We start from the raw sequence: 23,257 nt of genomic DNA, 5'->3' as shown, positions 1-23,257 counted from the left end.
CTATAGGGATGTTGCTCAGAAATGCTGATTAAGCAGACTGAGCTCTAGTAGACTGAGCTGTTACCCTTCAGGACTTTAGTACTGCTTAATGCAGTCAGAAATCCAACAAGAAATTTGCTGAGCTGTTACCAGTTGGCCTCTAACTTTCTCAGCTTAGGCTACAAAGGACCTCAGAGAGCTCTGAAGGACACAGTGTAGTCCAGATTGAATGCTAGTGCTCTGCAAACGTCTAAGGTATGGAATGTCTCTTCCGCTTTTGAAGAGTGAGATCTTGGGGCGGAAAAAAACAAACACCAGAAGATGAAACATTTGATTCAGGTGGAAAGCCGAAATTATCTTTGGCATAAACTAAGGGTGTGACCTAAAAGAAACTTTGTCTTTATGAAAAACTTTGAAAGGAGGATGAGCAAAGAGAGCTCGAAGTTTTGAAATTCTCCTTGTAGAGATGACTGCCACCAGGAATGCCTTCTTCATAGACAACAGAGACAGTGAGGAGAACCCATTAGTCTGGAGAGGACTAAGTTAAGATCAAATAAAGGTACTGAATCAGACACAGGTGGGTAGATGCTGATTAAACCTTTCAAAAATCTGGAAACCAGAGGGTGAGAGAAGACAGAAAACCTGTCTATTGGCAGATGCAAAGCAGATATTGACACCAAGTGGACTCTCACAGCACTAATTGATAGGTCAGAAGATTCCAAGTGTAAAAAAGTATAATACATGTGAGATCTCTGTGTGATGGGGTGGTATGGGTTAAGACTGCACCTAAACAGAAAACCTCCATTTAGTTACTGTACAGTCTCTTGTACTCCTTATCAGGAGCAGATTTAGATGAGACTGCTGAGAGTGCTTATTGGTGTCAGATGAGTCAGAAACTGGGTGGGTAAAGAAATAATCAAAGTCCTGCTGAGGGACTTGGTAACCTCTATCCACCCACTTGGCTGTACACGGCATAGAGGACAGTGAATGTTCGCTGGCTCTAGCAAGACTTCATTAATGGGAAGGGCAACCCTTCCCGGGGCAGGGGCCTATAGAATATTAAGGAGGCTGTGTGGGTTTTCTTGTACGAGCTCAGCCTGACACCCTGAGAAGAAGCTACTCTTCTCATCAAGTCCTGAAAGACTTTAAAGTTTTCTGGAGAAGGAGATGGGGTGACTGCTTCATGTCCGGAACAGGGTAAAATATTGGGGCAGGGAGTAAGGAGAGAAGACATGTTGGCTTTCCTCCATTAATTCCCCTTCCTCAGCAGGATTTAGTACAGCTGATGGAGGAAGGAGTCTCTCCAGAGATTTCCTGCACTTGACTCTCCTCTTGGACTGTAACTCTGATGGAGGACTAGACTCCCTCAGAGCAGGCCAAGACTAGTAGGGTCATGGAGGATATTCTATTCCCTGAGTAGACCATAGGAGAGGGTATCACACAGGAACCTCTTTTTAAGAGTTCCAGTCCTGTTCCTTCTGCCTCATGCCCCCTGGACAAGATCTAAGAGGGGAATAAAAGTACAGGCCTCATGAGGAGATGTAGGACTCATCTGGAAAGAGAAGCACGAGACCTGCTGGTCAGAAGAAGCCTGAGGACAAGGTGGATAGAATGCTGCACTCTTAATCGATGTCAGTAGTACCAGCATAAGATACTGGCAGAGATGATGTCAATGGTGCTGGGAGCGACAGTGGTGCCAGCAGTGCTGACAGACTAAGACTGAGAATTATATACATTGAAGACTTAAAGCTGGCAAATTGAAGCAAAAGCTACAGGTGCTCCAACTTTTGCAATGGGCGCTGAGACGGAACTGAGAGTGGGGTGGTAGACATGCCCCTTTTTTGTCTTCAGCTCGATGCACAAGAAGAGCATGCGCTACCTAGTGGTAATACTGGCAAAAGTCTAGTACTCAAATGAATTGGGTGCCCTAAACCTAAAGTGGAATGTATATGTGCAAAAACGAGGAGCCCTTGTGGCACCTTAGAGACTAATCACTCGAAGTAGAATAAGTATTACAGTAGCATCCAGAGGCCCCGAACAAGATCAGGCACTCATATTTGATATGGTACAAACATACAATAAAAAACAGTTCAAGCCCTGAATAATTTACAACCTAAAAATAGGGACAAATACAGGCAGGGAAAGGGTGACAACAATGAAAACAAAAGTTTAATATACATTTTTAACTAATTGTACAATCCTCAGGCTTTGAAGTTTCTTTTTTAATACCTGTTCAGGAGATACTAACAAGCAATTTGTCTAGACATCATCATTAAGATCTCTACTATGATGCCAAAGTATCTGATGGAACACAGACTTCTGGATGTGTGAAATGATTTTTGGAGGGCATTCCACACATAACGGGCAGCAAAAAGTTATCTCTGGGAGAAGTGGACAAAGCAGGAGAGAGAGCTTACCATCATTATTAAAACAAAGGGTGAAAGTCACAACATGGTGAAATAAGAGAATGGTTAAGTATGAGGAGCTAAAATTGGAAGGGCCTTGTTAATAAGAACTCCTTCTTTGTGTTTGATGTGATGAGAAGGGAGCTCATACTTCCAGGCAATGCATCTCTGGTAATATATACAGACTAAAAATATGAGAAAAAAGTATATACATTTCAGAATCTGACACTCCAGCTTCTATATGTCCTCATTAACCAAAACAAGTAATTAATACAAAGATTTCCCTCTATATTTATTTTAAAATGGGAAATAAAATTTACCAAATCATTGGCCGGACAGGTTATAAAAGTTCTCTTTTGAATAACCTCCCACTTCCCAGCCTTTTTTTTAAAACAGCCCAATGAAAGAAATACAGAAATGTTTCCTTTTAGTCAGAGGAAAGGCATTAACAGCATGGCACATCTTAAAGGCATTAGCACTTCACAGCAGTATGCTGACTTAAAAAATAAGATAAGCAGAACTAAAGTCTTTCATTTCCATTTTACTGCTGAGAAAAGGAAAAGGCTACTATGACAGAAAAAAGCATTGCTATAAAATGGAACTAACAAAGAAAGCATCTGACTGATATTCAAGCAACTTTTTATTTTATGTAACAAAGTATTATGATTGTGGGGGGAAGGGATAGCTCAGTAGTTTGAGCATTGGCCTGCTAAACCCAGGGTTGTGAGTTCAATCCTTGAGGGGGGCCACTTAGGGATCTGAGGCAAAATCAGTACTTGGTCCTGCTAGTGAAGGCAGGGGGATGGACTCGATCTTTCAAGGTCCCTTCCAGTTCTAGGAGATGGGATATCTCCATTAATTTAATTTAATTTAATAATCAACAGGAGACACGAATGGAAGATGTAATTTGGTAGGTTTTTTTTTTTTTTTAAACAAGAACCAAAATAAAATTAAAGCAAGTTACTAATTCCTCCTTACATGGGTTAAAAACACATATAAGGACAACCACCATTTATTTTAGTTACAATATTACACCCTGGATGCAATTCAACTTCACATTATTTCTATTCCCCTAGATCAGTGGTCACCAACCAGTCAATCGGGATCGACTGGTTGATCCTAGAGGATCTCCCAGTTGATCGCGATCTCTGATGCTATAGTAGGGCTGCTGCTAAGGTAGTTCCCTGCCTGCCCCGGCCCCACGGCGCTCCTGGAAGTGGCCAATGTGACCCCGGGGGCAGAGGTCTCCATCCACGCACTGCCCCTCTCTGCAAGCACCACCCCCGCAGCTCCCATTGGCCGGGAAAGAGGAGCTGTGGCCAATGGGAGCTGATGGGCGGTGTTTGCAGAGAGGGGCAATGCAGAGAGCCACGTGTCCCCTGCCCCTCAGGGGCAGCAGGGGCGCGTTGGCCCCTTCCGGGAGCGGCGTGGGGCCAGGGTAGGCAGGGAGCCTGCCTTAGCGGCAGCCACACTACACCACCAACCGGGAGCCGCCGGAGGTAAGTGCTGCCCAGAGGAAAGCCACACCCCAACCTCCAGCCCTGAGCCCCCTCCCAGAGCCAGCACCTCATACCCCTCCCGCACCATAACTCCCTGCCCTGACTCCCGATCCCAGCGCCAGCACCCTGTACCCCCTCCTGCACCCCAACACTCTGGTCCAGCCCGGAGCCCCCTCCAGCACCCAAACTCCCTCCCAGACCTTGTATCCCTCACCCCTCCTGCACCCCAACCCCCTGCCCCAGACTCAGCTCAGAGCCCCCTCGGCTGCAGCCCAGAGCCTGAACCCCCTCCTGCACCCCAACCCTCTGCCCCAGCCCAGTCAAAGTGAGTGACGGTGAAGGAGAGCGAGTTACGGGGGGGGGGGGGGGGGGGGGGGAGAAATGGAGTGAGCGGGACGGGGCTTTGGAGAAGAGGCAGGGGAAATCCTGGGGTGCCCTTAAATTCAAAAAGTGATCTTGGGCGTAAAAAGTTTGGAGACCACTGCCCTAGATGATCATGGCTTGCTGTCCCCATAGTGGATCATAAAATTGTGCTATTTGCATTGACTGCGAGATGTGCTACTAGAGTTTGAGGACTATCCCAGGCATTATGTCTAGAGCAGTGGTCTCCAACCTTTTTACGCACAAGATAACTTTTTGAATTTAAGGTCAATGCAGTGAGAGGGTGGCTGTTATACTGCTTCCTCACCAAGGCTTCAAAGGGCTTAACTCAGAGGCATAGTAAAGCAAGAGGCATCAGACACTAGCTGGCCTAATGGTTATTCTTCACTGAGCTCTGCAGTTGCAGGAGAACTGTGCAGTAGATGACCCCTCAGGCTGTAGGCTGCATGGTCTGGCACACTGACTGGGACTGATTAACCAGGGATGGATTTGCAAAGTTTGAAGATTGTTGGTTACTATGCAGACTTGTCCTTGAATGTAGAAGTAGGCCCAGTAAACCACTGCAACTCCTACTGCAGTCACTGGGAGTTGTGTCACTTAACTAAAGGTAGAACCGGTGCCATTTCTAAGGGGAAAACACAAACAACTTTTATCTTCAGAATTAGCTTCTTCAGTATGAATACTGATGTCAGAATATGCAGCACCAAAAACAGTAACTGCTCCAATTTCCTCCCAGGTCTTTCCATGTGGTGTAAATTGCTTTCAGTAATTTAGATCACTGTGAAATCATTATTGGAATATAAATGCCAGTTTCTACAGTTCATTCACTTTTGATATTCAGCTATTTACTTAGCAAAATGTTGGTGGAACACCCTTCCATTTCAGTATGTAACCTCTGCACTTTGGTTAAAATGCATTATGGACAACTAACAATTCCCAAATGTGTTTGAAAGTATGCATAATCTGCATTTATAATGTATGAACTTCACCTGGGTGGTCATAAAAATAAACAAATATTACTTTAATAGATTAACTGCAAGAAGGACATTATTTCTATTGATTTAGCTCTTTATTTCTATTGGTGCTAACGTAGAGGCCCAAAGCAGTATCAGGCCCCTCTGTGCTCGATGCTATGCAAACACACAGCAAAAGAGTCAGTTCTGGACCCAAAGAGCTTATCATTTAATCTGAGACAAAAATAACAAGAGTGAAAATAAGAAGGCAGGAAAAGATGATGGGGAGAACAGTTACATCAGTGAGTTCCGTGCACAAGCCAAACATCACTGAAGGTACCAAATACACTTTAATATAATTAGCTTTCCCTGACTGATGCACAACAAAACCATTATCAGCTGGCTGATTTCCCGTAGGTTCACAAGCAGAGGTGGGTCTTGAAGAGGGATTTTAAGGAAGGGTAAGTAGTATCCATATGTATTAATTCAGAGGGGTGTTCCATGTGTAACCCATGCTTACTGGAATGAATGTGGACTGTTCCCTTCTGGAGGGTGGACCACAGCAGTTTATGAGTTGGCTATGGTCTTTGAGCAAATAGAGTTGGGTCTTTTAGCTCAGGCAGTGGAGGAAGACTGCTGAATTAAAATAGTAAACCCAAGTTCAGTCTCCACTGGCGACAACCCATCCAGGGCACTGTAGTACAGGGGCTGCATGGGGAAAGTGAACAGATGGGAAGACAAGGCTGGCATCTAGCTGGGACAGACAGATTTATGAAGGGCCTTGAAAAAGGGGACGAGAAGGAATTTTATAGGGTAGAATTTTATGAGATGAAACAGGAGGAGCCAGTGAAAGGATTCAAAGTGACCTGATCAGAGTGATGGGCAGGGAAGAAAGATTAGAATACTTCAAGAGAAGCTCTTCATATATACAGTGAAGAAGTTTGTCATTAGTATTAAAACTGTTAATCTTTTTTATTGAAATATTAAACACACTTCCAACTTTTAGGACAGTCATTTTGATATTTGTTTTCTACTCACGCAAAAACTGGTCTAACAGCATTGTTCATATTCCCATAGGTTGCTCGGCCCAACAGTTCTCTAAAACAATTCTCGGCCAGCACAGCAGGGTTCTCCTCTTTCTCTCCTCCTGTAGGGGAAGAGGGTGGGCCAATTCGACTGAAACAAAGAAAAAAGTTGCACTGGAGTTATTCTTACTTGTTACTCATACACCTATCCCTAGGTACTTTTATGGCTCTGATCCATCTAGTATTCAAGTGCTTGACTTATGCAAAGCCACTCAACAATGACCTCTGCAAGATATCTCATCCAACTTGTTCCAAGACAGACAGTGCACGACAAGCTGGGATGTAAACCTAGAGTGCAGTATAATGTCAGGCACTAACTAGCCATGTGGACGCTGCTACTGCGCACTAAAAGTATAGCGTGCTTTGATCTACTCCAGTTTCACGTAGCCAGTTAGTGCACTGCACGTTAGTGTGCTGTAAATTTACAATCACAGCCTACTGTGCACTAACTGTCCATCTAGTCAAGCCCTGTGTATTTTTGTGGCTCAACAATTTTATCTGTGTCTGTACTAGGTTGTGAATTACCTGGAGCAGAGACTGAATGTCAGTCTTTACATATCTATTCTCCCCCAAGCAAACTGTAGGGGTTCAATAAATAATTTAGTTATAGGACCAGTAACTGACAGGAGGCAAAACAATGGCTATCAATACTGAGTTTTGACATGTTACTTGTCCAGTAACACTATCACATCTAGTATTGTAGATTTGTCTATGGACTGAGAAACCTGGTGAACAAATGGTTGCCCTTTCATCCTAGATAGCTTTAAGTCTAAAACCTATTTGGCAAGATCAAATCCACTCGTTAGCTATATAATTTGGTTAGGTTTAATTCAGACAATTCTGTCAATCCTTACATTATCTGAAGGGTTCCATCCTTATCTAAAGGAATTGGATGGAGGTTCCTGATCTGAAGGAACCTCCACCCCCTGCTGTAACTCACTCCAAAAAAACATAATTGGTGAATACACTCTCTGCTGCCTTCCCCTTTCACATGCAGCTTTTATTAGAGCACTTTGGGGCAAATGGGACAAAAAGTTTCTGCAATGAACCTTGTGTCTTGTAAAAGAAGAACAAGTCAAACAGTTTTGAAGGAGCCCCAGCTGTATTTGTATCAGCCCTGAACTCAGCTATCCAAAGAAATCCAAAGAAATATCCAAAGAAATTGAGCCATTCTTGGTCTTGGTCTTACATAACCCCCTAAGTATAGCAGAAAAAAGTATTATAAAACACAGTACTTTATTTAATGCCTTTTTATGTATTTCATCCAATCAGAATTCAGATTATTGAGTGGGCAGGAGCCATTCAGCGGCAGGTGGCCCCCTCCATGGCTGGGGGCTCATCCTCCTCCTTGCAGTCCTAACTAGAGGTCTCTGCTCTGTCCTGCTCACCCACTTTTATGAAGGCAGGGTGGCGGAGGGGTTCCTGCGCTGCCACAGGGTCGGTGGACACCTGATCCCTGCAGGCACAAGATGCAAGGAAGGCTGCAGTCCATGCAGGGAAGAGCAGAAGCCTGTCATGGCCCCACTGACTCCCCTCCATGACAGCTGGGCTGCAGAGGGTTCCTTGTGCTGCTGCAGGAGTCATTCAGCCTCTCTCACGGTTGAGGGCTTGTCCTCCCCCTTGCAGTCAGGGTCTTTTATCCGAATGTCCACATTATCCAAATGCCTTCCTTATCCCCCAGCATGAGATACACGCTGTAGAGGGCCTGTATCTCATGCTGGGAGACAAGGAAGGGATTCAGATAATGCGGACATTCGGATAATGGGGTTTTGGATAAACAGGAACATACCGTAAGCCTATATAACAGACAGGTCGAAAATAATTTAAAGCAAAAGTTATGCGATGTTTCAGGCTGCATAAAATATTTTTGGTAACATAGCTAAGATTTACTTGTATGTATTTATTATATTTCAAAATAAATTAAAAGCCCCAAATCTATGCAAGAACTTGGGCAAAACTTTGGTAAGAACAAAGTGACTAATGATCTCCTTCACTCGCCCACCGCTTAATCCTCATTAGGTGGGTGAGTGTAAAATGAAAACTCCAGTACTTTTGCAGTAACAGTTGGTTTCCAGGTTAAAAAAAATTGACGGAACTAATTAGAACATTGCTGCCCACATAACAATCACAGCTAGATCCTGCAGACCTTAAAGTCTGCAAGTATATTCAATTCCGGAAACACAATGCTTGTGTGTTAACTTTATTTACAAAGAATGTCAATCAAAAGAGGCACGCCATATTTAATAGTTTTCAGTAGCTTAAAGCTATAGCCTATGAGTATCACAAAGTCAGAGGTTGAAAAGAAATGTCATTTTAGTCAAATGACAACATACTTCACAGCTCTAAGGCTTTCCAGTGTTCGCAGAAGGTTTGTGGTTTAAGGCCATCGAGATCTAAAATTACATAGTCAAGCCTAAGTGCCTCTGCTCTGGTCAATATTTTAGAAGCTACAATACTAAGTAGGTGGTTAATAATTAGACGCTTGCCAAACACTTTTAGGGTGCAAAAGAGGAGATCATGAGGACACTTGTCTAACAGAATGGGAAAAAAAACTGGATTTGCTATTAGAGGGTAAGTCTATATAGCCTGAAGCAGCGAGCCTCCTGGCCTGGGTCAACAGACTCAGGCTAGCAAGGCTTATGCTAGTGCTCTAAAAATAGCTGTGTAGAAAGTGCTTTGAAGGTGCAGCGAGGTTCAGAGCCTGAGTCACAACTTCAAAGCACTGTCTACACAGCCTATTTTTAGAGTGCTAGCCCGAGCCCCGCTAGTCCAAGTCTGTTGACCCAGGCTGGGAGGCTCATTGCTGTGTAGACATAGAGTTTGTGTTTTACCACCGCTTATGCCCAATGCCAACCACTTTATTGTTAAGTTATATTGGTTATTTCAGTTCCAGTTTTTAAACGGGATATACCAATTGTAAAGCTGAATGAAAATTAAAATGAACAAAACCATTTTAATTTCAGCACATAACTGGTAGTAATATACATAGTGATGCTACGACTTCAATTTCTTAATTACCTACAACAGTGATATTCAATTACATTTTCTGGTGGGCCAGATAAGGCAATGTCCAAATCTTGGTGGGCTAAAGGGCACTCTCTAGGGCCAAAGGGCTTTTCAGGTGTTTGCTCTCTAGTGAGCCTGCCACCGGCCAGGGCTTGCAACCTTTCAAGAGTGGTATGCCAGACTATTTATTAATCTCAACATAAAAAAATTAAGCATGCCAGTAGACAATATTCTGATGAAATGTTGCAAATAACTATTTACACAAATACACTGTAATGTTATTAAAACAGCATGCTATTAATATAAATTCTATTAAAACTACAAAATTCACATTAGACGTTAAACTCATAAGAAATGAACGGACATCTAATTTTCTTTTCTTACAGCCTGAAATATTGACATTTGCTCGCAGTCTTTTTCGGAAAGGTGCTGCACAGTACCAATCAAATTAACTGAAAGCATATCAATTACAGATCACTTTAAGTTGCATAAGTATCTGATAAAGCACTTAAGTCAAAATGTAGCAACACGGTCTAGCTCCAATGTGTTTAAATGCACATGAAAAGTTTCTAAATTAAATACATAGCCTGACCGTAAACAGAGGGAAAATAAACTGAAGTGCATCTGCCCTGCTCCCATCAACTCAGTTCCCCAGAAGTTCTGCCCTCTAGCCCCTCCCATGTGCCCCTCCCCCAAGTTGTGCCCAGCCCCACCTCTGCTCTTACTGGACTCTTCACCCCCCTCTCCCAGAGTGGGGGAGGGATGCAGCGGGGTCTCCCCGCCCCTCTTCCAGGCAGAGGGCAGCTCCAGGGGTTTTCTTCACCAACCTCTCCCTTCTTAGGACAGGTATTACAGGGAGGGAGGGGAGAGGAGCAGAGGAGCCAACTCTGCTCACACAAGTTGGGGGAGGGGGGGAGCGAAGGGCGTGGACTTGCCCTGAGCTGCAGGGCTCCTTCCGCTCCCTCCTCCCCTCCTGTAAGCCCCCTCCCTTCCTGTGAGAATAGGCTAGACTCCTCAGGGAAAGGGAAAAGAACTCTGCTGTTTCCAGAGCAGGTCTGGTTGGCTGCTGCTTCCCAAAAGGCATGAAGGAACAGCTGATGCCCAGGCAAATGGAAGACCATTGTAGGCCAGATCTGTGTCTCAGGTTGCCAACTGAAAAACAATGCAGTAAGTGATACATTTTGGAGACGCCTTATAATCCAAGGTCCTGAGCTGCATCCCTAGCCTCTGCGTTAATCCAGCCCTGAGTACATGACAATGTTTCACTGCAGAGAACTTTGCCATTTTTCCACTGCAGCTATCAAAGAATCTGTTATGAATGGGTATGTGGTAAATGCCTGCTCAGCTTGTAATAAACTACATAAGACCTCTTCCAATCCCTACTTTGAGCATTTATTCTAGAAACCATGAGGAGGAGGAATGTTTCAGGCTTATGAAAAAGAATATATTATACATATACTAGAAATTAGATAGTACATTTCTCCCTTGTAATACAGAACTGTAATAAAGTATAAAAGTGCAGTAGTGAAAAAGAATAAATGACTGTTAGAATTATAAGATGCAGCAAGTCTGAGTTTGCCTACATGTGGGGTGGGGTTGAGGGTGTTAAACCACATTGATGCCATTATTTAACTTGCAGTACGTAAGCCACGCTAATAGCATGCATACAGGACGGCTGTGCATTTTTTCAATTTGCATCGTTGTGTACACTAAGCACGTGGAGTTCTTGGAGGATCTTCTATGGTCCTTTGTTTTGCTGCTAAGTAGTATGCATTCTGGGATTTTTCTCTCTGCATTGTGGGATGCATAGCAGAAACCAGGAGGGTTCAAATTCTTAAAAAAATAAACAAAAAAACCCTAGGTTTCTGCTTTCTCTGCCCCATGCTCTTTTTCTGGGTGGGTTAGCCCCATTTTCGTATTTCTGTTGGCCAGCATGGACCAAACAATGCGCTGCGCTGCACCTCTATGCTGGTAACTGTGAATATACAGAGGCAGGCTGGGCTGCATTTCGGCACTTAAAGCTGGATGGAATTGGACTTTGCCTGCTGCACCACCCAGCAGATGATGTGGCAACAGCAACTGTCCAGTAGCACCAGCAGCTTCAGTGGGGTGAGGATGATGAAGAGGATGACACAGAGCAGCTGATTTTAGAGGAGCCGTTCCTGAAGCAGCTTCACACCATGCAGTGCCATTTCTGGGCTCAGGAAACCAGCACTGATTAGTGGGAAAGGAGAGGTTACTAACCCTGTGAGGTACTTGGAATTCTTTGAGATGTGTGTCCCTGTACATTTTGTACTTCCCATGAACAAGCGGACTCTAGTCCCAAGAACCATTGAGGAACTACGCTTGCTGTTAAAGAACGTTCAGATTGAGGTGAAGCATCTGACCTGCATCCTGAGACACAGTTGAGGTTTGACTGGGAGTTGCCACGGAGAATGAGGGCTGAGTTTCGTGAGGTAAGGAAATTAAGCTTGTCTTATTTTTAGGGGCGGGCTTCTTGGCGTCCTTATTTTTAGGGGCGGGCTCGTTGCTGCATCCACCACCAAGGTCCCCGGTTGGAGGTGGGTGAGGAGGTGCTCATACCCCTTTTGTGGGACAAAGTAACGCCTCTCTCCACCCCGGGTGTAGGTGGTATAGAGGCTGGGGTCTGCCAGAGCACCTTCGTGGTGTTTTGTACAGTTTTTATAAGAGGCAGTGCCACCCTGGAGGGATCCTCCAGGGAGAATATGTCGACCATTGGGTCCAAGTCCTCCACAACTTCCTCAGTTTGCATACTGAGGTCCTGGGGTATCCTCCTAAGGAGGTCCTGGTGGGCTTTCATGTCCATTGCCGGGAGGGACATAGTAGTGCCCACTACTGTCTCATGCGGAGAGGAAGATGAGGCTTGAGGTGGGTCAGCATCTTCCTGCCCCTCCGGTTCCCTGGTGATGTGCTCAGGGACATCCACTGCCGCTGTGACTAGTGCTGCGGGAGCCGCAAGCGTTGGCAGCTCTGACAACGAACCCAATCTGGGGGGCCCGGGGTCTGCACCCCGTGATCTTCAGGAGCCCTGGGGGAGGGGGGGACCTACAGGCAATGAAAACTACTGATGCCGCCTTGGAACTATGCCCTTGGGCTTGGTGATAGGCCCAAGCTGTCCAAAAGGGCCATTGTACCGGGCCCTGCCATTGGGGTGGCCAGGACACCATCGGTACCAAGGGGTCCTCCGCTCTACAGGGCCGAGACCGGTGCCAGGATCTTGAGCGGTACCGGCTGTGTCGGGACACGAACAACTCCGCCTCTGACTCAGAGGAATAGTCCAAGCCCGACCAGGGAGAGGTGGATCCTGACCTGGCACCAGGGCAATGGGTAACAGTGTTGCATCATGGTGGGCTTGCCACGGTGCCAGATAGGTGGTGCCGCTGTCAGTGCCGAAAGTGGTGCAGCAGATGTACCGGGTATCGGTGCTCCAGGAAGGAGAGCTACTCTAACAGGAAAGGAAAAGCTATCTACTCTTGGAAGAGAGTCTAAACCTTGCTTTAAAAAAAAAAAAAAAAAAAAAAATCAGAATTAGTGATAATTAGTGCATAATATCTGTCAATGTCTTCTATCTTCTGCATATTAAAAAGCAGCGAGGGAACTGTTTTGTCCATATGCTCCAGGATGAGCTGGGGCTTGTGCCGTCTGCACCTGAACCAGTGAATGCGAGGCAGGGGACTGTGCTGTCATGGCAATCAAGTCCCACGCGGCCTTGAAAGTGTCTGGTGTGGAGGGAAGGTTAAGGTCCTCCTCCAACACCTCTCAGACTGGGGAGTCCACCAACACCGGACCTCCCCTAAAGGCCAGAGTCAACGGTGACGGGACCAATGGACCAGCCTTCTGGTGTCCCGGTGTGGGACGCATCACACTGATGTCCTGTTTACTCTTCTTGGCATGGGAACGGCCCCCTCTGCCTTTTTCTTCTCATGCGGCTTGGGGATTGTGATCGGTGTCGCACCGATGAGCTGGCCTTCCGCGCTGGGAATCGGTGCCGATGCTCCTTATGAGAGTCCTTTCTCGGTGCCGAGGTGTCCCGCACCGAGGCCAGTGCGCTGTGCAATGAGGCTGCTGGTGCCGCCTCTTGTGCTGGTTGAGGCCAGAGAGCAGACTCCATTAAAAGGAGTTTCAGCCAATAGCCTTTCCCACTTTTGGTTCTGGGCTTGAAGCCACTGCAAATACTACACTTGTCCTGCAAATGTCCCTCTCCCAGGCACTTCAGACAAGCGGCGTGCAGATCCCCTCTGGGCATAGGATTACCACACCTATCACACGGCTTGAGCCCCCGGGGCCGCAGCAGGTCTTTGACGGTACTCTCAACCTCTCTTGGGAAGCCCAACAGCTGCAGCGAAGACACTCTCCTCCTGACCACTGCAGTGAGTGTAGATCGTGCTGTAGTATCTGCAGCATCCAAGGAAGCCTGGAATATCATCTTTGCCAGGAGCTGACCCTACCTACAATGGCCTTAAACTGGTCACGATGTTCCTCTGGCAGGTGCTCAATAAAGGAATTAAGTTTGTTGTAATTTAAATAATCATATTTGACCATGAGTTCCTGATAATTTGCTATCTTGAACTGAAGTGTGGCTAAAGCATAGCATTTGGGACCAAAAAGATCAAGCCTCCTGTCATCCTTACTGTAAAGGGTGGACTTCGATCTATGCTATCTGCCTTGTTCACTAAAAGCCTTCACTACCAGGGAATGTGGAGCTGGATGAGAAAATAAAAACTCTGATTCTCTGGCAGGGACATAATACCTTTTATCTGCCCTCTTGCAAGTAGGTGGTATGGCAGCTAGGGTTTGCTAAACTGTCTTAGCAGCCTTTATTGACCAGAATGACAATTCGCAGATGTCTAGGTATGCAAAATATCTAGGAGTTTATGGCAGGACTCCTGAACCTCCTTAAAGGGAATCTGAAGCGTGTCAGCAATTCACTTCATCAGTTCTTGAAAGTGCCTAACGTCATCTACCTTAAGAGGGTGGTGGAAGCAAGACAGCTTCGTCAGGCAACAAGGAGGAAATATTAGTAAGAGGTGTCATCTCCTTAACCACCCTTATTTCTTGCTCCTCAAAGGTCTCCTCCTTTGTCATAAGTGGTGGTAGCGGAGGTTGAGGAAGAATGGTCCCTTTTCTGTTCCCTTCAGTGGTGCAAAGACCTTGCTGCAAATTGTTGACGATAGAACGTCCACAGGTCCCACCAGAGCCACTGAGGGGGCCCAAACAGCATAGGTGGAAACATCCATCTGTGTTCCTGCCACATGGGTGTCATTTGAAGTCTATCCTCCTGTAACACGTCAGTGTAGGAAGGAGAGCACTGTCCCCTAGAATAGACAAGGGAACCCTGCACATACTCCAAAGGTTGGGGGTGGGGGGGAGCTAGCTGTTCAGCTTGCAAAGCAGACAAGGGCAAGTTTGTTACTCTAGGTGAGAGAGAGGTTGGTGACCAAGAGACTCCTGTCGCTGACAAACCCCCAGCACTCATTAACAGAGGAAACTTTGGCTCTGAAGATACCATCAGGTCCTTTGCATACCTAAATTCTTGCGGTATCCATGGTATCAAAGAGAGTCGAGTGAAAACCTGTGGAAGATGGCTTCAATACTGATGCAGCTGGTACTGAGTGCTCGGCATGTGAGTAAATTGGTTCCGATTCCACCTGTAGCAAAGGTAGCTAAGCAGTCTTTGGTACCACTGATTTTCATGTTATCGGTACCAAGTGCTGCTCAGGGACGGGGTCAGAACTCTTAACAGTGTCTCTGCCGGTGTGGGTGCAGGTACCCAAACTCAATTCCCAGTTTGTCTAAACAATGGACTCCTCTCCACCTTTGCAGTGCCGGCATCATTTGGAGATTGCATGGAACTCCTCTTGGGACCTGAGGTCTCTGTGCCTTCTTGTGCGTCGGTGACTGAGATTTCTTAGAGATTTACTCCTTACCTCCTCCTAGCTAGAGGCAGATGTCAATGAGGACTTCAGTACCATAGATATACTTCGTGCCGTGGTACTGCCTACATCTCTAGTGGTCTCCAGTGACCAAGACCTTGATGTGGATGGGGTGCTAGCAGTACTGGGAGGTTTATGTAGAGGGGAGTCCTCCACCATGGGGATTAGAAGCTGGTCCTAAAGCAGGCTCCATCATTAGGATGTTAACTTGATCTTGCACTTACTGGGGATATGAGTATCACCCAAACAGCAGAGGAACTGGGAATGCCCATCACTGACCGGAATAGCCTCACGGCAGGAGAGACACCTCTTGAAGACCAGCATTCCAGAGTAAAATAATGAAAAAACTTCTCTAAGGGGAAGCTCTTAAATTATCTCTATGAATATTTTTTTTTTTTTTAGGAAAAAAAAAAATAAAAAAGAAACAACTATTCCAACAACTGCAAACGCTACAAGATAACTAATTTTTGAAGTATTAGAGAAAACAGGCACACAGAGGCTCCATCTCAGGCCGAAGGCAGTTGAGAAGGAAATGAGGGCAGTTTGCCTGTGCTGTCCCATATTATCTCAGCGAGGGGCACAAGCATGTGTGGGGCACATGTGTGGGCCGAACAGGCACCGCTACCAAAAATCTCAGACCAAGGGCGCAGGCACACTACTTGAAGAAGAGCCCATAACTGTTTCTTAAAAGCAACCAATGTCAAGAGAAATGTTTCATTCTCCCTTAAGATGGTAGTGTGTATTTATTCATTCTCTATGCAGCTGGGCTGGAAAGTCTGGTCTTTCCTGCATAATGCTTTGATGCCATCTGCTAGAACAATATGGTTCGTACTCCTACTCTTCAAGATGCCTCTCTCTTCTGCCTCTGCATGTATAAAGTCACAATAGCAAAAAAACCGAGAAATTATTATTTGTAGCATTTAAGGCCAAGAGTCAACAACTGATAAATATTGTTTTCCATTTTTATGTCATGTATAAAAGCCACTTACTTGCCACTTGGAAAAGCATTAGCCATTTTTTTCTGCTGAGTGTCTTTAGAATACTATCTTTCAAATAAGCAGTTAGCCTCAGATATTACTTTCCTTTGCTCACTAAGTGATAAATTTTACCCCAGGGTCCATCTGAAATGACCTCCTTTAAGGCCTAACCCAAACCCCATTTAAGTCAGAGTCTTTCTGCGTTCATTTCTTTAATGAGTAAGTACTAATTTAGTTAACCATACGTCTGCTTCTCAGCACAGGTAGAGGTTAAGAGGAACCTGAAAGGGGGTAATGTAGAGGTGTCTCTGTCTGCTTGCTCCTGAGAAGTCCTCTCTTCTAGCACAGACATCCCAAGGCCAGTGGAGGCTGGCTAGGCTGCTCTCGTTCAGAGCAGCAACACGAGGGTCCTGGGAACAACTGGCTTTTGTTCAGGCCACTTTTCCAAGGGTAAAAGCCACATGGAGACAGCTGTGTGCCTCAAAGGCCTGGGCAATCCGTATTCCAAAGACTCTCAGAGAAGCATGTAGAAAAATGGGCAGGTAGGCAATGACTGATCTGAAGTGGGGAGACATTGGTACCAGCCTAGCTTGAAATTGTTGCTGCTTTGAAGGGGAGCAAGGTGCTGCCAGCCAGAAATGGAAGAAAAAGTGAGGCAGGAGAGAACACAAAGGGCCTGTAGGTTCAGGAAAGAAAAGCAGGAAGGCACGAGAGAGAGCATGAAATGACTGCTTTGTGTAGATGTAGAAAGTCTACCGGAGCTAATAACAGGCAGGCTCTTAAAAGGGGCAGATTCAGCCACGAAGAAAGATTTGTTGAAGAATGCCTCCACAAATGGAATTAGCTTGACGCAATTCCACAGGATTAGCGAATGGACATTTGCCTGTAATACATGCTCCACAGAAGAGTATTTATCAGCAATTGTATGGCTCCAATAATATTATGAAAAAAAAAAAACAAAAAAACTTGATACACATTCTGGTACATACAAAAATGCACTGGAAAAGTAACCGTTGTATATTCTCAAGAGCTACAGTGATTTCATTCATAAATATCTTTGGAGAGATTTTCAAAAAGTACAAATGGCAGTTAGATGCCAAAGAGCCATTGACAGTCAACAGCAGCTGGGTGCTCAACTGCCATTTGTGCCTTAGTTCCATATCTTGCTTCCACTTCACCTCCCCTAAAAGAAAAATCCCAGAAACTGCTTTAAGGACTACCTAAACATTAATAAAAATCTCAACTTTAAACAGGTTTGTTTAGTTGGGCAAAAATGGTATTTGCTGATTTTTATATCAGACACTGCATGATACAAGTGATTTTTAATTTTAAAAAGCTTAAAGGTATCTGGATAAAGAATTTGTGAACCAATTTTCAGTCTGATGGGATCTGGAAAAATTGAATTATTGATTGTTGAAAAAAATGTTTATCAAGGCGAAGATTAGCAGTTAACCATATCTATGCTACAAGTTATGCACGTTTATCAAGAGTATGTAGTGACAATGAGAGCTACTCTAACAGGGAAGGAAAAGCTTGCTTTAAAAAAAATCGGAATTAGTGATAATTAGTGCAGAATACCTGTCAAGGTCTTCTATCTTCTGCATATTAAACAGCAGCGAGGGAACTATCTTGTCCATATGCTGAGGCTCCCATATGGTTGCTCTGAGCTCATCATTAACTGTTTTACGTACTACTCCCTGAATGCCTCTGATTCCAGCAATCCGGATCCTAGGAGAGAAAAGAAATTTCAAAAGGTGGAAACGTAGCATAAGACAATGATTTATTTCGTTATTAGACAGTGTGGTTATGCAGTTTGGATTTCATTTCAGCTCTAAAATGGAATTAAATTGGAAAGCTGGTTAAAACTGCTAAGGACATACATATTGCCTTTCAATGGACACAAGGCTCCTACTGACACTGATGGAAGCAACTCATGCACACATGAGAACAATATATGGCCTTTAAAAGTTGTACTGATATGGATCTTCAGGCACACTTACAAATATATAAAATTGTTCAACTGTACAGACTGCCTCTTAAAGCACCAAGTGCATGGCTTACAAAAAAGAAGAAGGAGCTAATCTTTCAAGATTTTTGCAGGTTGATATCTACAAGAATGATTAGAAATGACAGAAGTAAGCCAGAAAAGGGAAGGCAGCCTGAATTGCTAGAACAGTTACATGTATCTTGATCAATGAATAAAAGTTAAACATGAAAGGGCACTTCCATCTGTATTTATCAACCAAATACACCAAAAATGCTGACTGCAAAAAAATACAAACTGATATGCTCGGACCTCTACTGAGGACTTAGTCCTATTAATTACAGCCATTTATAGAAGGATGTAAATAATGTGTAAAAACAATAACCATGTAACCGACTAAAATTCTATCGTTACATGGTTAAATGTTTAACCGGGGAACTATGGATGCCGGGGGTGCTGCAGCACCCCAACGTTTTAGGCGGGGCTCCGCTGCCAGCCCTGCATCTGGGGATTCCAGCTGCTGGCTCTGCGCTCTGCTGCCCGCCGGGATCCCAGATGGAGTTTAATCATTAACAGAAACCGATAAGCATCAAGCTTAACTGGTTACATTTTTACATTCCTAATCCATAAGTATAAATACAGGTGTAGTTTAGAAGGAACTATGTAAAACACAACTTTATACAGAAAAGGTTCATATTTGTGGCACCGAACTGATAAATATTAAATATGTTGACGCGCCAATGGCTATTTTTTTTTTATTTTATTTTTTTATATTTTTACTTATTTTGAGAAGAGATATTGAAATGAAGAAAGCTACTAGTTATAAGAGGTGAGAAGATTTAGCATCATTGGACTTTTTAAAAATAAAGATTTTATCACACCTTTAAAGCCATTTTAAATCTTAATTTCAGCACAAAGGAATATGGTCACTGGCCTTGATTCTTACTTCTCTAAGCTAACGGTTAGTCACATTACAGTTGCTAAACTAAACTAAAATAGTCCAAGCTTTACTTCATAAATGCCACTTTATTCACTAGGCACACAGTTATAGGAAAATAAGGGGGCTATGATTCTGAATAATCTATTGCAGGTCTAATTAGGATTCGGTACTAGAACTAAACCTGTTTCTAGGAGTTTGTGCAAGACAGCTTTAATATGGTTAATGTAAGAGGTAGAGACAGCATGTGCATGTGATTGGGATGCATTTCAAATAGCTAGAGAAATGCATGTTTATTACTTTAGTAGAAGTATAGTGCAGTCTTGTAATTCCAATTTTAAGAAGTCTAGGAATTACAGTTAAAGTGCACTGCATTTTAATCTTCCATCACAGAAAGTTTCAGTCACATAATGTCATCCATAATATTAACATTTTTGAAGTAAGATGTTTATTATTCTTTACAGGAAAGTAGCACGACTTTAATCAAGAATGCTCATTTAATTCTCAGTTATACATCTTTGGTGTACAATCAAGTTTTGCTCATGTAATGGTTGTACCAATAATCACCCCTATCAAAAGGTACTTACATAGTGAAGACTTGTTCGTCTTGAGTGACTTCATTGTCCATCCTAATGGCAACTTTTGTGTTAACTCCTATGATTATCTAATTTTTTTTTTTTAAGAAGGAGGTGATGAGCACCAAGTTTAAGATTTCTGTACAGACAGGCTCTTTCAATCTGACTCTTAGAATCAATTTGGAGCTTGAGAATCTGAGTTATATGAGTCTGTTTAATGTCCTGAAAAATTTGCTAGCTCATTTGCCAACATGAGTAGGAAACTTGTCCTGGAAAGTAGGGTTCTGCAGAATTTAAGCTTTCATTAAAAAAAAAAAAAAAATCCTAGCCTTTAGGGAAGTCTCTTTCACAATGATAATGTAAACTAAATTGGATCAATTCAGAGTTACTTCAGGCTGACAGGAAACGTAGACATGAAAAATGCAAATTATTTAAGACCAAAATCCTGCCCCTGAACACCGGGAGGAAGGTATACTTCCCCTCTGATCACAGTGGGAGAAGAGCTACTTATTCCTGCACTATGTGGGAGGGAAAAGGCCAGTGGATCTATACAGCAGCACCATAGGCCCAGCCCTCATATCCTTACTGTCACTGTTGTGCAGAAACCCCCCATGAAGCTGGGGCTTTTGTTGTACTGAAGGAACATGAATCCTCCATCTTCTGGCATAATTCCTGTACAGGAGAATGGCCCAGCTTCCACTAGAAGAGGTCTCTTCCAATACTCAAAAAAAGGTGCTGGATTTACATCTGAATATCGTAAGCATATCAGATGTATGTTAACCTTGAAATCCTTCTGCATCTTAGTTTTGTCTCAAAAAGACTAGATATTTGGAACTACTGGATGATTTGTCAAAGTCTGCAGTCTTATGACAACCGTATTAGGACACACTCTAGTTTAAGGCCAGGACCTATCCCCATTCCTGTTGGTGTGAGGAACAAGATTAGAAATTACCAGAGTCGTGTTCCAACCCCATCTCTATGATCAGCAGGCTTTATGACCTTGTCCAAGTTGATAAGGAAACTAAGACCATATGGGATGGGATGGTCTAGACAGTATTTGGACCTGCCATGAGGGCAGGGGACTGGACTCGATGACCTCTCGAGGTCCCTTCCAGTCCTAGAATCTATTAATCTAACCTTTACAACTCGTAAAGCACTTTGAGTTCTAAGTAAAAAGTGCCATAAGTGTTGATTATTTTTAATGACCATGCAACCACTGAAGCTTCATGTTGTCCCTGAAGATGCATTGTGAGTATGCTTTCCTTAATAAAAATATACAGCTTTCAGATGAATATTTCAGTTATTTCTTAAACTCCTCTGAGCAAAGAAAGTGTCTTTTGTACTACACGTAGCAGAGTAGGCCTCCACCCAATGCTGACTACTATAAATATTTAACAACAATTTGGATTTTTAGTGTTGAAGGCAAGCTGAACAATCTAATACATGAAAGCAGGAAAAATCAGTATTGTTATAGGTTGGGATGAACCTTGCTGGTGGGTGTAACACCCACCTTTCATTCAGAATAAATATAGAGGCCATTACGCTCCCTTATGGAACCTGGTAGCTGAAGCAACAGTGACCTCCCACCCCAAAACAGGCACACCACCCAAAACAAAGGAACACGTAGGCAAGAGACTTAGCTGGCTATTGTTTTACGAAGGCTGTGTATCTGTGAAAGAAACAAAGACCAGAGAACCTGAGAGAGAAAGCACAAGGAGGCCCCAGACAGCAGCACTGGTAGCACATCATTCTCCTAACAGTGTGAAAAAGGGTAACAATATAGTGGAGTTATAAATCATTCTATAAAAAAAGTTCTCACAAATTCTAACATGTTTGAGTATTTTCAATAATGCTTATACATAGTTTACACAACAAATGAGAACACTTCACTAGAGGGAGCTAAAGACCAAAAAACGTAGTGTTTATGTAATACTAAAAAACAAGCCCATGGTGCAATATACTGACGTTTTATGAATTAAAGTGTTTTTACACTATTGACATGCTGGCCCTTAAATTACACTAATTTATATACAAAATGCCATCCCTAACCACAGCTTACACTCCCACTACACAAAATGGACTAACAGTGATCCTACCAAACAAAGCAGAAAATGTTATGGTAAGCTGGCAAATCCATTCCTATATCTATTTACGTTTTAACATACAAAAATCACCATGATGTTTATACTTTAGATAAACTGACTAAAGGTAACTGTTTGGAAGTTCACTACTGAAAATTCAGCTAAGCTTAGACAGTTTATTTTATACCATAATATACTTTTGTACTATTGTAGTAGTAAAGGATTTTGATTACTTATACAAACTAAATATTTCCTTTGTAAGTGAAGACTTGTTAGAAGCCTACTACTCAGGACTGGAAGGGAACCTGGTGCCCTAGGAGAACCACAATACTAGCCCTTCCCCTCCTCCATTCCTCAAACAGCTTCACCTCCCTCTTGGAAATGCAGTGGCAGAGGTCTACCCAATTCCCTTCCAGAGAAGCAGAGGCAGCAGCATGGGACCCTCTTCTTCCCCAACCTAGAGTAGCAGCAGGGATCCCCTTAGAAGCAGCAGGTGCATCAACAGGGGTCCCCCTGGCCTCCTGATTGAAGTATCAGTTAATCAATACTTCAATTGTGAGGTCTGACTTCTCATGTGACTCATATGGTTGTAGGCTTGACCCTATGTCCCTTAATATATTTGGTGCAATCTTGCAGTCCTTGTTCAGGTAAAACTTAACTACACTGGGAGTTTTAACTGAGTAAGACTTGCAGTACGTGGCCTATTTTCCTGAAATAATGCACAGGTTCTAATGTTAGTTCCTTGAATGATCACCGAATGTTATAACTATTGTATACTTCTCTTCTGCTTTAGTTTTCCACAGAGTACATAGCAATACAATATAAACTGGTACTTACTCAGTTCGTGTTTCTGGATCACTGTGACAGGAATGACACATGGCACTAAATCGAGAAACAAAAAAGTCATAGCGTCTGTGATATGAAGGGGTGTCTTCCTCAATGTTGGCAAATTTGACAAACTAGGGGACCAAAAAAAAAAAAAAAAAAAGAACGATTAGAAAACTTTTTGTAACAAGTTTCCAAAAAGAGAACTAGAAGGCTTTTTAGTTTCTAACTCCAGAACTTTCAAAAGTGGCTGTTCAGTATTTAAATATTCAACTTTGTAAACATTAAACAGAAAAAATAATCCTCATGTTGCAATGCAGTGTAGAATATCTGCACAATAAGAGCAGAATTAATAATTTATCCTGATTTATTTGGTTAATCTAGTAAAACAAAAAGGAAACACGGGGGGGGGGGGGGCGGAGTAAATAGGCCTTGCCCTAATATGCTCCAGAAAAATATCAGCCCAGCTCAGAAAACTATCGATCCTAAGTGATTTTTTCTTATTTTGAATTAATATGCTTAGCTAATGGATTTTTTTTTAAGTGTAATTTTCCATCATCTTATAAAATCTGTGAAGACCAAGACAGCTGGCCTTGCAATCTAATGGTAGGTCAAC

The 23,257-nt window shown here is 43.4% G+C and overlaps 1 protein-coding gene across 4 annotated transcripts in view; it reads right to left on the bottom strand.

The window, feature by feature from the left end:
• Nucleotides 1-23,257, bottom strand: part of EFR3A (EFR3 homolog A) — a 136,560-nt gene that overhangs the window by 50,537 nt on the left and 62,766 nt on the right. For all 4 annotated transcript variants that reach the window (XR_002907910.3, XR_003899966.1, XR_003899965.1 and 1 more), the window contains 3 exons: nt 22,654-22,775; nt 17,818-17,967; nt 6,256-6,393 (listed from right to left, as the gene is read on the bottom strand). Coding sequence is in view for 1 of the 4 variants with exons in the window: in XM_024196739.3 (XP_024052507.1) it covers nt 6,256-6,393; nt 17,818-17,967; nt 22,654-22,775 (410 nt within the window). In the remaining 3 variants the exon portion in view is untranslated. The remainder of the gene's footprint in view (nt 1-6,255; nt 6,394-17,817; nt 17,968-22,653; nt 22,776-23,257) is intronic.

The sequence above is a fragment of the Terrapene carolina genome, unplaced genomic scaffold, assembly GCF_002925995.2.
Source record: "Terrapene carolina triunguis isolate 2854851 unplaced genomic scaffold, T_m_triunguis-2.0 Scaffold58, whole genome shotgun sequence".
Classification (NCBI taxonomy): domain Eukaryota; kingdom Metazoa; phylum Chordata; order Testudines; family Emydidae; genus Terrapene; species Terrapene triunguis.
The sequence above is the reverse complement of the archived record's forward strand: the minus strand, read 5'-3'. Positions and strand labels throughout refer to the sequence as shown.